The sequence below is a fragment of the Petaurus breviceps genome, unplaced genomic scaffold (genome assembly GCF_028583685.1).
Source record: "Petaurus breviceps papuanus isolate PSGF00001 unplaced genomic scaffold, PetGlider_PUasm1.0 90762, whole genome shotgun sequence".
NCBI classification, from domain to species: Eukaryota; Metazoa; Chordata; class Mammalia; order Diprotodontia; family Petauridae; genus Petaurus; species Petaurus breviceps.
In genome coordinates, this window is record NW_027187339.1 from 4718148 (window position 1) to 4739030 (window position 20883).

Sequence of the window (20883 nt, forward strand, 5' to 3'; positions counted from 1 at the left end):
GATAGATAGATAGATAGATAGATAGATAGATAGATAGATAGATAGATGGATGGATGGATGGACGGACGGATGGATGGATGGATGGATGGATAGATGATGGATAGACAGATAAAGGGGAAAATGGAGAAAGAGATTTAAAATATCACATGTGAAATGTTTAGACAAATAAAGGGGTATTCTCTCATCTGTATGTCTAGGGAGGAGGGAAGATCCCCCACCTTCTTAAATCTCCCCAATGCTAACAAATAAGTATGTTTCCATTCAGTTGAATTAGATGTGATTGTTCCTGGAGTGATATTTGAGATAGCAGAGGAAAGGTTAGCTAACAAAATGACAGAGAAGGGCAAGTCTAAGAATGTCATTTTCCTAAAGGAGATGGAAGGGAAGCCATTGGGGCAGTAGCAATGCCAGTGAGGACAATCTGAAGGAGAAACAGGCAACTCAGGGATGAAAGATGAGTGAGGCAGCATGTAAGAGCAGCCTGGGAAATGAGGATTAAGAAAGAGACCCCATGCAGGAAAGGGGATGAGCTCTCAGATCACTAACCTATTTCCCTCTTCCCCCAAAGATGTCTTCCCTTTCTGTACTTTATCTGATTTTTACTTATTATTAACCCTGGGCTCTTTTCCATTAATTGGCCCCTCTGCATTGCTGCACCTTTGCTCAAAATTGTCCTTGATGAGGCAGGACCAAAAGTCACCCCATTGTCCCTGAGGGTTCCCTGGCTCTTTAGCACATTGACAGCTGAGAACCACAATGATGATGGCCCCTGTGCCACCTGTGCCACCAATGTCCTGCTCTGCCCCACTCTCCTCTTCTAGGGCTGGATGGCAGAGAGTAACGCTAGGACTCAGAGAGATTAAAGAGGATGGGCTTTGGTTTTCCCAAGGGTCTGAAAGAATAGCAGAAAAGAACAACTCTCCATCTAGGTAAACGACCATAAAAAGAGTGTTATACCTTATGTTGCCACTTGTGAAATTTGGCTTGATCTTAACCCTTCAATGCCTTGATCGAATGAAGGGAAGAAAGAAAGACAGGCTTTTGTTCCTTACCTAGCCAAAAGAGCTAAAGGGAATCCACGTAACCAAGAAGCAATGGGTAGTAGCAAAGACAGAGGGCTAGCAGCCCAGGAGATTTGGGGTGAACACTTTTCACAATGAGGAAGGAAGTGCTCCCACAAAGTGTCCAAGGAACTAGGAGGGCCAGTTCCCTTAATGCCTATGGAGTCGCTCTATTATGGGGAAGCCAGGGATCTCAACTATTTCTCCAGCCTTTGCCCTAGGACATATCCAGTGCCTCATGCCACTCTTAGACAAAGATATGGAAAATCCTAAGAATGCCCTGTATTCAAGAAGGCAGAATTTCCCTAGGGTTATTTCTTCATCCCCAGGTACCCTACACATGCAAATATGACAGCATGAAATCAGAGGAGTACAACCCACAAGGTGCAAGTTTAACTGTGTGGTCACAAGCTCCCCTCTGAGCCCAGATTCCTCAGATTTAAAACAAAAAAAAAGACTGAACGAAAACAAACTCTAAAGTCCCTTCTAAATGTCGTTATTGTTGTTGAGTCACATCCAACTCTTTGCGATGCTATATGGGGTTTTCTAGGCAAAGACGCTGGAGTGGTCTGCCATTTCCTTCTCCAGTGGATTAGACAAACAGAGGTTAAGTGTCTGGCCCAGGGTCACACAGCTAGTGAGTGTCTGAGGCTGGATTTGAACTCAGGTCTTCCTGACTTCAGGTCCAGCATTCTATCCACTGAGCCATGCCTCTTAAATCTTTTAGTCCCTTTCAACCTCAGTTTCCCCATCTGTTAAATGGGGTAATAATAGAACCTACCTCTCCGGGTTGGTGTAAGGCCTAAATGAGATAATACACGTAAAGTACTTTACAAAGCAAAAAGCAGCACAGAAATGGCAAATTATAATATAATTATTGTTATCATTATTATTCCTCTAAGCCCTGTGATTCTAGAATAGTTTTCCTAATTTGTATTCTTCATATAATATATGTTGGGTAACTGCCAGACAACACTCTGGTTTTTGTGTCAGGCCTATCTATGATTTCACTGGTGAAACAAATACACCAATGAGTATAATCTCCCCTAGGAATTCCATGTAGAGCCTTATGGAGTTCCTTGGAGCACTGAAAGGTTAAGTGTCTCGCTCAGGGTCAAACTAGTATATTACAGGTGGCACTTGAGCCCTGGTCTTTCCTGACTTAGAAGCCAGCACCCCATCCCCTATACGCACAATCTCTAATGAGTCTATGCAGCATAGTAGAGGAACTCAGAGATGTCCAAGGGAAGAAAGAATCAGGAGTTTACACTAAGGGAGAACATTAAGGAGCCTCAAATGATCTTTTGTGAGACTACAGTGTTGATTCTCTCTTATGTCCCCGTGATATCTCCAAATAGAGAGACCTCTGAATCCTGAGGGCCCCTCCCCTGCTCCCCACTCCAAAGAGCCAGATCCTCAAAGAAAATGGGAGGGCAAGGGGCGGCCAGGTGGCTTAGTGAGTAAGAGCACCGGCTCCAGTGTCGGGATGACCTGGATCAAATCTGGGTTCAGATACTCAGCACCACACCCAGAAATAATAACTGGCCATGTAACCTTGAGCAAGTTACTTAACCCCAATTGCTTTAAAAAAAAATGGGAGGGCAGAGAAGCCTCAGATGCCTCTGAAATGCAAATTTATTTTCATAAAGTTCAAATAATTCCATACTAGGTCCAGATTTTGTGTTTGTTTTTTTTAATGTGAGTGAGACAGACCAAGACTATATTTATAAAGGAACAGCTACCAATTGTGGCTAACAGCCTTTGAATATGTTTAAATATGAATTTCTACAGAGTTAAGAGCAAAATGAATAAAATAGAGCAAAATACAAGTAATAGAATGAAAAGGAAATGGGCTCTAGAACTAGAACAGAACTTTATTTAGACAAATCTCCCTTACTGCATAGATAGGGAAACCAAGACCCAAGAGGCAATGTGAGTTGACCAAGATTACAGAGTTAAATGGCAAAAACAGTATTAACATTAGGGCCTCTTTAATGTCCAGCCAGTCTATAATGAGCATTTTTTGTGTCTGGACCATGGGGCACAAAGTATGCTCTCAGTTCAAGTGGATCTTCTAAGGCACTTCAGGACAACGTCTGGGAGAGCATGAAGGGTGGGAGAGGAACAGGGCAGCTCTGGGGGTGGGGGGCAGGAGGTGGTGTGGCTGCTGAGGGGTGATTGAGAAGTATGTGCCATCAAGTAGTTTGCAATTTTCAATAATTAGTCTTGCAAATTTGTTAGTTGGGTTTTTGTTTCTTCGTTTGTTTTTGTAAGCTGCTAATGGCATCCCAAGACACATCTCTGATCATCCCACCCTAGTTACAGCTCTGCTCTCACTCTACAATCTTTGCTCCCTGGAAGAGGTACAATCTTTACCTGGAAAAAGTACCATCTTTGGAGCAGCTAGGTGATGCAGTGAACAGAGCACCAGCCCTGGAGTCAGGAGGACCTGAGTTCAAATCCTTGGGCAAGTCAATTAACCCCAATGCCCTGCCTTATCCCCTTCAAAAAGAAAAAGAAAAAGGAAAAAAAGAAGTATGATCTTGGTACCATCTTTAAGTTGGTGACTTTTTGCTATATGAATGGTCAGAAAATGTACTCTCTCACTGGCTCTTGTAAGAGGTATACTGATCATTCCATCTCGTTAAGAATATATGCATTAACATACACAAAAACTACAACAATGGAAATGGAAAGAACGACTACACTTCAAAAGAATCAAAAGAAAATGTAACAAAATGATGAAGATCAAGCAGCACTCAAATGAAAAGATGGGAGAAGACACACCCAAGCCACCTGTTCAGGAAGGTGGGAGGTTCACAGGTGTTACACAAGACACAGGCGCTCAGACTTTTCCAAGGTATTGATCAATTGTGCCTATTTTTACCTCTTCAAAAAATGCTATTTGTTATATGGGATGGTTCTCTGAGATGGGGCTCCTGATGTGATCCGGACCAGTCTTAATACTCCCATAGACTTTGAGTGACTGCTAAGCTTCTTAGAGGTATAGAAGACTCAACAGCACTGACCCCTCTGATTGGATATTATTGATTTGATGATAGAACTACTACCTGCTATTAGTTATGGTGGCTTGGTTAGAAAGAAGAAGCTAGTTAATGGCGTGGAATGTCCATAAACCTTAGAGCCTCCAAACTTGGGCTCCACTCCCACCTATGGCATTTACCAGCTGTATGACCAAAAGCAAGGCACTGTATTTCTCCAACAGGTTCTTCTTCAGTGAAATGGGGATGACAATTCAAAGAATGTCTCTGCACCAGGATGTTATGATGAAAGGTTTCGTAAACTACTTTATTAGTGTGAATGATTATCATGACTGCCACTAAGTCCTGCACTGTGGACTTGGGGTTTCCTGTAGGTGACCAAGATTTTGAAAGGCAACCCCACTAGAATACAAGTCCTATCTGGCAGGTCCTGGCAAGTTGGAATGGCTTCAGGATGGGTGTGACAACCCAATGCAAATCTGTTATCCAGGAATCAGTTCGGCTGAGTTCAGACATACTAAGGGTTTCAAATGATATTTGAGAAGAGACTACCCATATCCATGGACTCATGGTTCCTTAGGTACTGTAGATTTGCATTGATATAATAGATTTACATAAATCCTCTTATATTTCTTATTAATATAAATAACTTTCACATTTGAGCTTAATTAATCATGTCCCTTATATGCACACTTTTTAATCCCTAGGAATCCTGAGCAACAAAGTGTTATGCAGGGTCACAAAGTCCCTAAGAATCTCTCTCCGGGGAGCTTTGCTCCCCAAAAGCCCTCAGCCAGTGTACCCAGCTGTGGGTAGCAACTCAGCAGCCACAAGGTGAGTCAGAAAGAGACCAGATGTTAAAACCGAGTCTCAGAGCCATGCATGAAGGAAAACACATTAAAAATTGAAAGGGGAAAGTCTGACACTCCTACCAACTCTTCTTGCTTCTATCTGCCTGTTGTTACAAGGATAAACATTTGGACAACTCTAGATAAATAGAACTCTGTGTGTGTGAGAGAGAGAGAGACAGACAGACAGACAGACAGACAGACAGAGGTCTGGAAAAAAAAATGTCTCCTGCCCCCTTGCCAAGACCTCCACAGAAATTCATCTCTCAATTCACAACAAAAAACTTGCCTTCTTTTAAAGCAAGGGATTCTTAACATGGGGCACACTGACCCATGCTTATGTTTCAAGGAGTCTGTGAATTTGCAGATGAAAAATATGAGATGTTAATTTTCACTAACCTCTAACTAAAATTTAGCATTTCCTTCAATTATTTAAAATCATGATTCTTAGAAGGGGTCCAGAGGCTTATCTTCCCTGGGCCTCAATTTTCTCATCTGGGAAATGAGGGTTTTGAAATAGATAAGCTCTGAGGTCCCTTCAAATTCAAAATCTATGATTCTAGGATTTTGTGTGTTGGGCACTGTAGTAGTTACAAAGGTACCCATGTAGCAAGAAGACAATGTTGTACAACAGAAGGAGACTGGTCCACCCACCCAGAAACACCTGGCCGTGTAACCTTGAGCAAGTTACTTAACCCCGATTGCTTAGGGGAGGCCAGGTGGCTCAGCGAGTAAGAGCACCGGCTCCAGTGTCGGGATGACCTGGATCAAATCCGGACTCAGATACTCAGCACCACACCCAGAAATAATAACTGGCTGTATAACCTTGAGCAAATTACTTAACCCTGATTGCTTAAAAAAAAAAAAAAGAAGGAGACTGGTCAGAAGATGTGAGTTCTATTCTTGACTGGGGCTTGAGCTAACTATGTGACTTTGGCCAAATTGTATACTACATTTCAGTTACCTAATCTATAAATACAAGGAGATTGGACTAGATAAACTTTAAGGTTTTGTCCTTCTTGAAAGTCTATGATTCTATGATTCTATGATCTCTAAGCTCCCATATAGCTATGATTCTGTGAACTACTCAGGATGAAAAGATTTGGCCTAGCCCTATGTAGAATTTTTTTTTCCAAAGAGACCAGCTGGCAGATTAGGTAGTAGTGAACTTGGACACGTGGGCAGGCAATGTCTGTGCAAGCAAATATTAAGAGCCAGACCAAGAAGCCACAGGACCTAATTAGTTTAAAGCAAAGTAATGTCAAAATATCACAGTCAAGATACCAGTGGCTTATAAGGAAACATGTTGTAAGAGATGTTGGTCTGGTCAGGGATGGAATGTGAAAGGAAGAGAGAGCATTGATCTAGGAGATTTTTTAAAAATGACTTCTAGTCCTGACTGTAATTAATCTACTGTGTGGTTTTAGGTACCTCTCTTCATTGTGAAATGGGGATGAACACTTAAGAGAGAACATTTTGGCCATGGAGTCAAGGATGGGTTGGAGAAGAAAGAGAATAAAAATGATCTTCTGTTAGGAGGTCCTTTAAATAGTGCAGCCAGATTATACATGAGATGATATACTTGGACAATAACTTTAGGAGCAAAGGGAAATCAACAACACCTAGCAATTGACTGGATCTGAGAATGAAGAGTTGAATGGCTCCAACGTTATAAACATGGCAGACCTTGACAATGAAGTCCATCCTATCTTTCCAGCATTGTTATACATGATTCATCTTGCTTTAATCTGTGGTTCAGCTTGGCCTTCTTGGACACTCCATTTTCTGTTTTCATGCTTTTACACTGACTTTACCCCATGCCTAGAATTCACTTTTTTTCACTTCTCACTCATAGAATCCCTTCCTTCCTTCCTTCCTCCCTTCCTTCCTCCCTCCCTCCCTCCCTTCCTCCCTTCCTTCCTCCTTCCTTCTTTCCTTCCTCCTACATGAATACTTTTCAGATTTCCCAGCTCTTAAAGTCCTTTACTTAAAAATTACTTTCACCATTGGAAAGCAGTTTGGCAAAAACTATGTATAGACCAACACCTCACACCATATACTAAGATATGTCAAAATAGATAAATGATCTAGACATAAAGGGTAATATAAGTAAATTAGGGGAGCATGGAAAAATATGCCTGTCAGAATTATGGACAAAGGAAGCATTTATGACCAAACAAGAGATAGAGAGAACCACAGAAGTCAAATGCATAATTTTGATTCACAATTTTTTTTAATTGCACAGACAAAACTAATGTAGTCAAGATTAAAAGAAAAGCAGGAAACTGGGGGGAGGGGGAATTTATATAGCAAGCTTCTCTGATAAAGAGAAAATTCCCAAATATGTATGGAACTGGGCCAAATTTATTTTTAAAAAATGAACCATTCACCAATGGATAATGGTCAAAGGATATAGACAGCCGATTTTCATAAGAAGAAATCAAAGCTATTCATAGTCACATAAAAATGCCCTAAATCACTATTGATTTAAGAAATATAAATTAAAACAGCTCTGAGATACCATACCAGACTGACTAACATGACAGAAAAAGAAAATGATAAATGCTGGATGGGATGCAAAAAAATCGGGATGCTAAGGCACCATTGGTGGAGTTGTAAACTAGACCAACCATTTTGGAGAAGAATATGGGACTATGCCCAGAGGGCTGTAAAACTGCAAACATACCCTTTGACCCAGCAATACCACTACTACATCTACATTTCAAAGAGATTTTTTAAAAGGAAAAGGACCTATTTGTACAAAAAAATATTTTTAAGTCTCTCTTTTTGTGGTGGCAAAGATCTGGAAACTGGGGTATGCCCATCAATTGGGGAATGGCTGACAATTGTCTTATGATTGTGAAGGAATACTATTGTTCTATAAAACATGAAAAGAAGGATGGTTTTAGAAAAACCTGAAGAGACTTATATGAACATGTATGCAAAGTGAAATGAGTAGGGTCAGGAGATCATTGTACATAGTTACAGCAATAATGACCAACCATAAATGGCTTGGCTATTTTGATAAATACAATATCCAAGACAATTTTGAAGGACCCATCAGAAAATATGATTTCTAACTCCAGAGAGAGAACTGATGAATTCTGAGTACAGATTAAAGCATACTTTTTAACTTTCTTTACTTTTCGTGCTTTGTTTACATGTGCTTTCTTTTACAACGTGGCTAATATGGAAATGTGTTTTGCATGACATCACATGTATAATCAATATCATATTGCTTGTCTTATCAAGGGGAGGAAGAGGGAAGGAAGAGAGAGAGTTTGGAACTCAATTTCTTAAATAAATGTTAAAATGTTAACATGTAATTGAAAAATATTTAACAAAATAATTTTTTTTTAAAATTTTAATGACTTTCACATCTGACACATACCAGTTGTGTGACTCTGGGCAAATTATTTAACTTCTAAGTGCTATAGACAACTTTCTAAGACTATTAGCTGCAAGGAAGGTGCTAATAAAGGTGCTTTGGTAGAAGTTTCCTCGTCTGGGATTTCTTACAGTAATAAAATCACCATTCCAGTTTCTATCTGCACATGTTTCAAACCTACTTTATTGTATGTGTCTCTTCTGGTGGAATGGAAGCTTCTGAAATCAAGGACTGAGTCATTTTTCTCTTTGAATCTTCAGTACCTAGCTCCATGCCTGACACATAGTAGGAACATAATAAAGGCCTCTTGATGAACTGGTTGATTTTAGTGTCACAAAAAGACATAGTAAAGAAGGAACAATTTTAGGATAAATTATTTTTGGTTTTGGATTGGTTGAACTTCAGTTACTGTGGAACATTGTGTCCTAGGTTGTGTCTTAAAAATGGTTGGAGACAAGGGTCAATAACTTGGAAGAAAAATTAGAACTAGAAAAATAAGTTTTACAAAATGAAAATGATCAACTTTGGCCCAGACGAGGAGTTATAAGAAGGCACTTCCTTACCTAATGTAAACCGTGAAGATAGGGAGGGATCAAGGGAACGCCAAGCACAATAATGGGGGGGGGGGGAAGAGATTTGGTGTGAATAGGAGCATAAGAGGTAGAAGAATCAAAGGGGTGATTTTAATTTCTGTTGTTGGAGAATTTTTAAAGCTCAGGACCTTGGGATTCTATGAGATGATGGGATCTAAGATGTAACCATCAAAGGGTAAAGTTAAAAAAATTTAAAACTTTATTTTATTATATGAAGGTATATTAACCAGCCCAACTCTTAGATGAAATATACCAAAAAATCACCTCTATAACAAGTGGTAAACGGGTCATTGTTTGAACAACTCCAGGGTTAGTGAACTCATTACTCATTATGATCTGAAGAAGGTCAGTTTACCTTTGTGGCAGTTCCAACTTTTAGAAGTCCTTCCTTTTTATTGGACCCAAAATCTGCCCCTCTTTACTTCTACTTCTTGATCTTCATTCTGCACTCTAGAGGCACTTAAGATATTTATCAATCCCTTTTTCCACAGAACAATCCTTCAAATGGTTGAAGCCAGTGATCATGCCACTGTTAAGCCTTCTCTTCCCCAGGCTGAGAATCTCCAGTTCTTTCCAATGATCATTATATGATCTGGTTTCAAATCTCATTGCCATCCTAGAGGACTGAGGACTGCCCTGAAGGACCTTTCCAGTCCATAGTCATCTCTCCTTTCTCTGAACTTCTTTAAAGTAAATGAATGAGAACCAGAGTTGAGAGAATGATCTAACCTGATTTCCTCATTTTACACATTCAGAAACCATCACTCAGACAGGAGACGTGGAATTTGTATATCCAGCTCATCTGGGTTCAAGACAAAGAGAATACAAAATAGGCAAATGAAATCAAGGAACCAGCACAAGGCAAATGAGCCCTCTTTAAGTATTAAGAAATATAAATGACTCTCCCAAGTCAAAACAGAGAAAGAAAGAGAGAGAGATATGCTATCCCCAGAAAGTCCTGCCTTTATTATTCCACAAGTTATAACTGCCTTGAGCCCCAAAAGACTTCAAGACCTGTGCTGATTTTCTTTAATTTTTTATTTTTTGGACTGTTCTCATCCACTTTTCGTGAGAGAAGTCAGCAAAGGAAGGAGAGATCTGAGGCACCAGCTGGGACGACTGTGAAGTAGATTATTCTGGAGCCCATTTTCTTTTTTTTTAAGCAATAGAGGTTAAGTAACTTGCTCAAGGTTACATGGCCAGTTATTTTGTGTGGGTGCTAAGTGTCTGAGGCCAGAACTGATCCTGGGTCTCCCGACTCCAAGGCTGGCGCTCTTACTCACTGCGCCACCTGTCTGCCCCTGGAGCCCATTTTCCATGAACTCCCTTGAAAAGTACCAATACTCCTGTTCTTTAGGTGCAGGGAAGGAAGCTACTTTAGAGAAACAGTAATGACTCCACATCTTCTTGATGAAAATATAGTGTTCCGGAGGCCAAGTGGCTCAGTGAGTAAGAGCACCGGCTCCAGTGTCAGGATGACCTGGGGATCAAATCCAGGCTCCGATACTCAGCACCAACCCAGAAATAACTGGCTGTGTAAACTTGAGCAAGTTACTTAACCCCAACTGCTTATTAAATATATATATATATAGTGTTCCTCTCCTTTGCCAGCATCTCACCACCACCAATCAGAAAACACAAGGATACCTCAGTCAAATACTCAGGATACAGTTTACCATGGAAAAAAGGATCATCCATAAAACAATAAAAACAGTAGATAATCAATAAGCACAGGGTTAGGGGCCTTACCAGAACTCTGCCAGTTAATGTCTGGGCAGATATCATCACTCCTGCCCAGTCTTTCACAGAGGTCATCCAGCCAACTTCTGCTGCCACCGCCTCCTCTTTTTCATCCACTGGTTTGAGGGTGCCATCTGCCTGAGTAGCGCCATTGTTTATCTTCTGGGCCTCCTGACAACAGAGAAGACAGGAGATTGGAATGTTGAGGCAAGTAGGGAAAAAGAGAAACCTTGATGGGTGGAATCAGATTCAGGTGACCCTAGTTTGGGCATGACTGAAAGAAGCTATTTGAAACTGCTCCATCGGTTTAACATGGTAGTTTGACAGAACCCCCTGATCCCTCATCATCAGAAATACTTGTTAAGTCAACCTACTGTGGTGTGATGTTAAGAAATATATGTCTTCATTCTCATTGGCAGTCCTACAGATGTAGACCACAGTGGTCTAAAAGCACCCATCTATAAACTATTGGCCACTCCTCAAGATGCAAAGTGGAAAGAGCATCCCAATTGTCATGTCCCTTCTAAGGTCAGCAAGAGTATCCTACTCTGGACATAGGGGAGGAAACTTGTGGATTGTTGCCTACTCTCTGTACATGGAGCTTCTACTACCTACATGCCCAAAATCCAGAGTAGAAAGAAGGAACAATACAGAGTGGCAAAGCAAGAGGGAACAGCTATTTGGAGATTTCTAAAAAGAGAATGTGTACTAGGACCATGTGAGTTTCCTTAAGGGTAGACTTTACTAGGAAAGCAATACAGTAACCCTTTTGTTTTATTTTCCTCTACTACTTACTATTTGTAGGTCCTTGAACCAATCCTAACCTGCCTTAATTTCACTTTTCTCCTCAATAAAATGAGGTGGTTGGGAGTAGGGGGTCCTTGAAGTCCCTCCTAGCTCTGAATCCTATAACACAAAGTTGTCTAAATCGGGTCTGCCTCGGGAAATTTTAGTTTACTTTAGACCTTGGATTCTGTTCCTGAACCACCAGGGGTCTCTGCTCCAGCTCTATATCACATCAATCATTCAACCCACAATTTAATAGATTCCTACTGTGTGTCAGGTCAGGTACCTAACTAGATGGCTAGGGATACAGAAACAAAAATGAAAGTCCCTACCCTATATTCTATCAGAGATATAAGCAGTTACCTTCCATCTCTAAGCTACAGTGACCCTGGATCAATCCTTGTTCTGACAAGGAACAGATAAGAAACTCTGGATTAGGACAAAAGCTTTCACCTTTCGTGGGGTCACCTTCATGGTTAGTGTCTCCCACTGAATCCTGCTCTCCATGGTCCTGAAATCCTGAGCTGCTCCCTGCTCTGACCTCTGCCAATTGCATATCATAGTTCTCCTCCCACTTGCTTATCTCTCCTAGTACTAGCACCCTCCTTGTGACTCCTTCAAAGATCTGCTTTACCTTTTTCCCAGGGCTGAGGTGAGAATCAAATGAGATCATGGATATTAGAGCAGCTGCTATAGAAATAGACCTGCTTATTATGAATACACTCCTAGAAAGCTCTCTCAATGAGTGACAGTCCACAAGGCTTGGTTTGTGGTTTCTCACACACACATTGATTCTAATATTTTATAAGGTTATATTGCACTTACACTATAAAGATTCCCTAACCACTCTGTTGTTTGAGGATGGCAAAGGAAAAATTGAAAAACTCGATAATAGGGGTCAGAAGGATGAGTACAATCTGTAAACAGTGCTCCGTGGTCCTGAATTCCTGAGATGCTCCCTGCTCTGACCTCTGTGAGCAGGTGATTGCCGTATGGCCCAGAACAAGTTTGCTGAGTATACTCAGTCCCAGGTCTGGGGATAATGGTTCTGTATCCACTACTGCCAAGGTATAGCCATACTGACAGGCAAATACTGCAGCCTGAAAGTCAGGGTATTGGAATATTGCCTGGAACCTACAAACATGGTTCATGAACTTCCTGATCTGTTTAAGTTATTATAATAATAGCTGATATTTATAGAGAACATTCAAGGGTTGCAAATACTTTACATAAATTCTCTGGAGACAACATTTTGAGATAGACCATACACACTATTGGTATTCAACCAATCAAATCAACAAGTATTTATTAAGTCCCTAATATGTGTAAGACACTGTGTTAGGCACTAGAGATACAAAGATTGAAATTATCTCTACTCACAATTCTGATGGAAGAGACAAGTATTGTGTGTGCATGTATATATACATATGTTTACACATATATGTGTTTACATATATGTGTACATACATAATATAAATTGGATAGATACAAGTATATACAAAATAATTAAATCAAGGTAGTTTAGGAGGGAGGATATTTTCAGGGGATGTGAGAAAATCACAAAAGACCCATGAAGATAGTACATTAGTATTATCTTACAGGAAAAGAGGGGGAACTAAGGAGGGGGTGCATTCCAGAGACTGGGGGTGATTGGAGGAGGTATTATTATCCTCATTATATGTACAAGGAAGCTGAGGTTCAGAAAAATAAAATGACAGCTCATAAATTACAAAGATGAGATTCAAATCTAAGCCTCCCCTAAATCTAAGACCAGAACTCTTTTCACTGCTTTATTTCACGCTGCAGCTAGCTGGCATAGTGGATAGAATACTGGGTTTGGGGTCAGAAAGGTCTGAGTTCAAATCCATCTTCAATGTCTCACTCATTGTATGACCCTAAACAAATCACTTAAACTCTGTTTGCCACAGTTTCCTCTGCTGTAAAATGGGCATAATAATAGCATCTGCTGCCAGAGGTTTTCAAAGGATAAAATGAGATATTTGTGAAGCATTTTGCAAACCTTAAAGTGACATAAAAATGTTTGTTGTTGTTAGAAGAAAAGGAACCCAGGTATGTAGCCTCTTAATTCAGGGCATAGTTGTACAGAATTTATGGAGTTTCAGAAATGAGGGAGGTCACCCCCAGTGAGTACTAAAGGGGGTGCCAAGAGATTGACTCTCCCTTGAAATAACATATCAAGTCACAGAGGAGTCTGGATCTGCCTTGGGAAAAGGAAAACCCATAGTGATGAAATCATAGGTTCCTAGATATCGCAGAATAAGTTGTCCAAGAGCTTCTATACAATTTAAGAACAATTTCACATGTTTGTTAACAAACATAATGACTCCTTATTCATTAATAATGCTTTTTCTTCCAAAATACCCTCCCTTCCCCTATGAGAAAGGAAGGTTGGAACATTTCTCCATTTCACAGACTAGGAAACAGACTCACAGCATAATGTGGTATACCTAAGAGTCAGGAGACCTGAGTTTGAATACCTCCTTAGCCACTAGCTGTGTCATTTTGATTAAGTCAGCCTCTCAAAGGTTGAGTATTCCTCATCTGTAAAATGGGGATAATAGCAACTTCACAATCTACCTCACAAGGTTGATGTGAGCAAAGTGTTTTATGAACCTTGTAACCTATAAAAAGGTGATTCTCTCTCTTCCTTCCTTCTTCCCTTCCTCCTTTCCTTCCTTCCTCTTTCTTCTTTCTTCCCTCCTTCCTTCTGTCTCCTCTCTCTCTGTCTCTCTCTCTGTCTCTGTCTCTCTCTGTCTCTGTCTCTCTGTCTCTGTCTCTTTGTCTCTCTCTGTCTCTCTGTCTCTCTGTCTCTCTTTCTCTCTCTCTCTCTGTCTCTCTCTCTGTCTCTCTCTCTCAGACTTTAAGTGACTTGCCCAAGGTTAAATAGCAAGTTGTCATAAAGTCAGGCCCAGAGGTTCAGTCCTTGCCTGAAAGACCTCTTAGGCCCTTCTATCACAGCTATGTTGTGATTCTAAGTAAGAACATACAGGGGGGAGACCTTGGAAAGTTTTCTCCTCCTGGGCAGTGACTGCTATTAACTGGCTAGCTGTCGACCTCCCTCTTACCCTCCTCCACCCACTTAATCCAATTTAATTCAATAACCACTGGCTCCCTGGAAATACAGTAAGCACTAGAGGTGGGGTAGACTGGGGGCAGCCAGGGAAGTAGGGGGAGGACACCTGGGATTCCTCGCAAACCAAATAGATTTTTAATTAGTGAATAATTCACAAGCAACAGAGGTATATGACAGATAATACTATCTTTCCAGCCCTCTTACCTATTGTTTTACAAGGCATTCATTATTTTAATTACTTTATGATAGGCAAGGAAAAACACAGACTAAAAGGAGATAATGCATTTGTTATTATTTAGTTACAAGGAATCATTGTAAGCCTAATTACTAAGTAGAGGAACCAGGGCTTCAGGAAATGCTGGGGGGCTCCAGCAAAGTCCAATTGGTGCTCGCTGCAGGCTGGCAGTGAGTTGCAAATCCTCCTCTCGGTGTAGATAGTAGCAATCTTCACCAGGGGCTTCAAACTCTCTCACAGGCATTTCTCTTATTTTGGTTCACACTTGCCCCCTCTAGTGAAAACAAGTGTTGTAATAATCCCTTTTATAGATAAAGGCAAGGGAGGCTCAGAGAGGCTCTGATCAACCTGAGGCCACACAGCAAGGCAGAGACAGATGCCAGTTCAAGGAATTATCTTCCACCAAACTCTTGCCTGGCTGTTGAAGATCCCTTTTAAGAATCATAATGTATTATAGCTAGAAGTAACTTTATAGGTTGTCTTGCTAGGGGGCCAATGTGGCATGTCAGAGAATGGGCTAGGTTTGGAGTCAGGAAGGTTTGAATCTAAGTCCTGTTTCCCAGTCTGTGTGACCCAAAGTAAATCATCAAGTATATTAGTTATGGAGATAATATGATCTTAAATAGTTGTGAAAATCTGAGATAGTCTATGTGAAATGCTTTATAAACTTTCAAGCACTCTAGCAGAGTTCCTACCTTTGTGTGTGTCATAGACACTTTGGCAGTATCTAGTGAAACCTATGGACTGCTTCTGAGAATACTTTTAAGTGCATAAAAAAATACATAGAATTACAGAAGAAAGCAATTGTATTAAAACTACATTATCTAAATATATAAAGGAAGAAAAGTTCATGGATAACTTAACTTGCTTGTTAAGTTGAAAACAACTAAGTTATGTTTTAAGATAAGTTTTTAAGACTTCTGTACTACATTGATATCACTTATTCTCATTTAATCACCAAATTTTACATATGAGAAAACTGAGACCCAGAAACAAGAAGTGACTTGTCCAAGGTTATTCAGTTAATTGGTGGCAGAGTCAGGGATGAAGCTTGGGTATTTTGACTTCTAGTCCAAGGCCCTATCTGCTAAACCCTGCATTAAACTATAGGAAACATAAATCATATCTAATTTCAAATGATAAAGAGAATTTCTCTCCTCAAATACAGAAATCATCAAATCATTCTGAAATCAACACCTCACCCCACCCCAACCCTATAAAGAAAATTAGGGGAAATTACAGTAGCAAGAAAAGAAAAAGAGTGAAAAAGTGAAAAAAGAAAGTGAAAAATGATGCCTACAGAATCTACAGGATGGAACCAATCTGGGAAGAGAGTTGTGGTCAAGGGCTGCCAATTTGGCATATATTTGCTGTGTAACCCTGAGAAAATCACTTAACCCCCTCAGTCCTCTGGTCAGCTCTCTAAGCTGCAGAGGGGACTGCCATCTTGCATCAGTAAAGGGTGTTTCCATTAGTAATAAAATCACAGCCAGGTCTTATCCCTGTAGGTAAAAATACCAGGGGAAGCTTGAAAAGATGCTTAGGATTGTAGAAATATAAGTGGCAATGCACCATGTTAGGGACAAAGAAAGTGCATAGTATTAGGGGGGGCCAGGTAGCACAGCGAGTAAGAGCACCAGCTCCAGTGTTGAGAACACCTGGAGATCGAATCCCGGGCTCAGACACTTAGCACCCACCCAGAAATACCTGGCCGTGTAACCTTGAGCAAGTTACTTAACCCCAATTGCTTAGGGGCGGCCAGGTTAAGAGCATCGGCTCCAGTGTCAGGATGACCTGAATCAAATCCGGGCTCAGATACTCAGCACCACATCCAGAAATAATAACTGGCTGTGTAACCTTGAGCAAGTTACTTAACCCCAATTGCTTTAAAAAAAAAAAAGTGCATAGTATGGGCAATAAACAAAAGGAATTTGAGAGTTTAAGGCAAAGAGACAGATAACTATGATGGAAGGGAAGGCAAGGCAAGGGAAAGCAAGGAAAGGGAAGGAATTATTATTATCCCCATTGAAACTGAAGCAAACAGGTTCAATAACTTGTCCACAAACATACAACTAGTAGCATCTGAGGCTAGATTTGAACTTGGGTCTTCCTGACTCTGCCTAGCATTCTCTGTGCATTTATGCCATCCAGCTGCCTCAAGTACCAGGAAGACTTAGTGAGACAGCAGCTATGACTCTATTATGACAATAGGAATGTTGTTTAGAGCAATAAAGTTGTGAGGTAGGTGGTATTATCATCTGTCTTTCATAAATGTGAAAATGGAGGCTCAGAGATGTCAGTCACTCGCCCAGGGCCACACAGCAGGATTCAAACTCACATCTTCTTGACTCCCAGTTCAGAGCTCTATCCACTATCCTGCATTGCCTTTTAATGAAAGGGAATAACAATTGGATCACAGTCACAGATATAAAGTTGGAAAGGACCTTTTTGCAAACAAGGAAAGAGCCTAGAGAGGTAAATGAACTGGCATCATTCACACGGGGAGTAAGTACAAGACCTGGGATTTGAACTCAGGTCCTGTGATTCCAAACAGCATTCTTTCCACCACCCTGTTCTTTTCTGAACTCTGACACCATATTGACTCTGAAACACAATCTTCCTTTTCTTTATCTCCAGCCATACATTCCAGACCATAACCATGTTCGAGATTTACAAGCTTTACAATTACAAGCCGCATGGGTCTTAATTATCAGAGTAGGATTCAAACCCAAGTTCAGTCCAATGTTCTTCCCCCTCTCCCATTATTGATGACAATGGTTTTCTCAAACCTAGTCAATCAATTCACACACATTTAATAAGCACTTCCTAGGTACCAGGTACTGTATTAAGAGTTGGAAAACCTTGGGGTGGCTAGGTGTTGCAGTGAATAGAGCATCAGCCCTGGAGTCAGGAGGACCTGAGTACAAATCCGACCTCAGACACTTGACACACTTACTAGTCCTGTGACTTTAAGCAATTCACTTAATCCCAACTGCCTTCCAAAAAGCAAAAAAAAAAAATATTTTAATTTTAAAAAAAGAGTTGGGAAAACATCCATGCTCCCTCCCCCTGACTTCCCTATGCTCACTCACATTTTGACAGCCTCCACACACCTGACCAGCTTCAGGAAAGATGAATGACTGATTTGCATGCTGTTTCTCAGACCAGCTGACCAGACCTTGCCCTGATTGTGCCCAACACAATAATCCATCGACTGGACAGGAAGCACTGCTTCCTGTTTCAAAGGCAGCTTCAGGGACTGTTTTTCATGGCCAAGGAAGCCAGCCCAGCATCATTCAAGAGACAGTTATCCAGGCCTTGCCTCTAAAAGCCAGGGCTACCCCAACCCAGATAAAGTGGATATCCCACACTCTACCTTTAGCAGCTGTCAAGCCTCTCTCTGGAACTTGACTGGTAGCAAAGCCTGAGAAGCATCTTCTTTCTTCCAATCCCCATCCCCTACTATTTACAATGTTATATGGGGATCCCGAGACTAAGAGTCAGAAAACCTGGATCCTTGTTCCAACTCTCCCCATGACTAGCTGAATGGCTTTTATCAATTCTCTGGGATTTTTTTGGTCAAGTCTCTCTGAAACCTCGGTTTCCTCAGTGTATTGTGTGAGGCTCAAATGAAATAATGAATAGAAAAGTACATTGAAAAACATAAATGTCATTGCTCTGCTTACAGGGCCTCAATGACTCCCTGAGTCTCTAAGACAGGGAGGGAGGAGAAGGAAGAAGGGAATAAGCATTTGTATATAGTGCCCTCTCCTGTGTGCCAGGCTGTGCTAAGCACTTGTTATAAATTTCCCATTTGATTCTTACAACAATCCTGAAAGGTAAGTACTGCTATTATCTCACTTTACAGCTGAGGAAACTGAGGCAGACAGCAGGTAAGGGGCTTGCACAGAGTCATACAGGTAGTCAGTGACAAAGCATGAATTTGAACTCAAGGTTTCCTGCATTGCATACCACCCATCTGCCCCCAGACTCATGGACTGGACCTTTGAAGGTCTCCATAGTCTGACTCCCATTCATGTTTCCAGACTGACTTCCCAGAATTCCTCCTGGTATCGGCCATGCTCTAGCCCACATGGCTTACTTTGTACACTACACATCTCCAATAACCAGAGACGCTCTCCCTGCTCATGTCAGCCTTGTGGAACTCCCAGCTTCCTTCCAGGTAATGCTGCCTCTGGAATAAGACCATTCCTGTTCCCTTATTCCCCACCAGGTGCTGAGTACTCTCTCCAAAACACTACATTACCCTCACATTTTATAGCATTTCTTATTGAAATATCTGTATAAAGGCTATATCCCCTAAGTAAAATGTAAACTGCCTCGAGGTCAGAAACAATTTCAGTTTTGTCTTTATATTCTGAGTCCAGAGCACCATAGGCATGTAATAAATGTGGAAGGGAGGAAGGGAGGAAAGGAGGAAGGGAGGAAAGGAGGAAGGAAGGAAGCAAGGACGGAAGGAAGGAAGGAAGGAAGGAAGGAAGGAAGGAAGGAAGGAAGGAAGGAAGGAAAGGAGGGAGGGAAGGAGGAAGGAAGGGAGGAAGGGAGGGAAGGAGAAAGGAAGGGAGGAAGGGAAGGAAAGAATGAAACTTTGGATACTCCTGACAGGCTCATCCTTGATTATCATCACATCAGTTTTTTGCAGGACCTATGATTTTGCTGGCGTTAGCTGCTCCTGACAAGAAACTCCTCCCAAGGAGCTTTGGGTACTGCATTGAAACCTAGTCTTCAATGATTTTCTAAAGTCTCGTGATGTTAGTGACTTGCCCAAATCACATGGCCAGTCTATGGTAGAGGCAAGACTATGGGTTCTGAGAATTGCCAGCCACTCCTAGCACATCATATAACAAGAGAATCTTAGAGTGGGGGGAGGTGGGGAAACTTCGAAGTTCTAGAGAAATTGGGAATTTCCAATTCCCAACTTCCAAATTCCCAGCACAAACCCAAGCCAACCTTTCATCTCGGAACACAGAACCTGGGGGATTCCTTTATGCCACTTGAACAGAGATGTCTGGATCTCTAGCTAAGTGGTCTTCCAAGCCTGGCACACCTGCTCTTCAACCCACATACTGGTCGGCCCAGCCTGACAAGGCCCACATATCCACACACACTTACTCAACACCTGCCAGGCTGAGCTGTGTGCCAAGGTCGTTGAAGTCACACACTTCTGCAGAGCAGCTGCATCAGAAAGAGGAGGACTTGTTCCCCAGTCAAGGAGGAAGCTGACTGTCAGAAGGAGAAACGTGCCAGGAGTGGGGAAATTCCAAAATCGAATTTGCCAAAGTTCCCCCAACCTGGGCCTCCAGACTTTCTGGTTGTCCAGGTAATTTTCATGTCCCTGGATATCAGATTTCTTACCTCAGGCAATGTGAGGTTAACAGGATTATTAGTAGGGTTAAGAAGGGCAGGGAAGTTTATTTTTTTTTCTAGTGAAAATGTGGTGTGAGGGGAGGGAGGACCATACACAGACTTCCAGAGGAAGGTATTTGCAGGCTGCTGGGGAAAGCATGACAATTGCAAATTTGACAAGATTAGGAGAGGCAGGGGAAGAGAGAAGCTTTCTCTCCCACCAACCTTTCTCCCTTCCTTTCCATCCAAGCAGGACTGAGGACTCAATAGGGCTTCAGTTCATAATAAGTCAGTCATTGGTGTGTGCCTTAACTAGGCTGAATAAGGAACATGAGAAAGAGGAGGAAAAGGCAGTCTCATTTTCTCTCTCTCTCTCTCTCTGTCTCTCCATCTCCCTCCCCTCTCCTCTCTCTCTCTCTCTCTCTCTCTCTCTCTCTCTCTCTCTCTCTCTCTCCCTCTCTCTCTCTCTCTCTCTCTCTCTCTCTCTCTCTCTCTCTCTCTCTCTCTCTCTCTCTCTCTCTCTCTCTCTCTCTCTCTCTCTCTCTCTCTCTCTCTCTCTCTCTCTCTCTCTCTCTCTCTCTCTCTGTCTCTCTCTCTCTGTCTGTCTCTGTCTTTGTCTCTCTGTCTCTGTCTCTCTGTCTCTGTCTCTCTGTCTCTCTCTCTCTGTCTCTCTCTCTTTCTGTCTCTCTGTCTCTCTGTCTCTCTCTGTCTCTCTCTCTCTCTGTCTCTCTGTCTCTCTCTCTGTCTCTCTGTCTCTCTGTCTCTCTCT

At 41.5% G+C, this 20883-nt stretch overlaps 1 protein-coding gene across 7 annotated transcripts in view; it reads right to left on the reverse strand.

Annotated features, from left to right (window-relative positions):
- The window catches only part of KCNMA1 (potassium calcium-activated channel subfamily M alpha 1), a 917791-nt gene that overhangs the window by 648856 nt on the left and 248052 nt on the right, over positions 1-20883 (reverse strand). For all 7 annotated transcript variants that reach the window (XM_069068323.1, XM_069068322.1, XM_069068316.1 and 4 more), the window contains exon 2: positions 10642-10803. In XM_069068323.1, coding sequence (XP_068924424.1) covers positions 10642-10803 — 162 coding nt within the window. The remainder of the gene's footprint in view (positions 1-10641; positions 10804-20883) is intronic.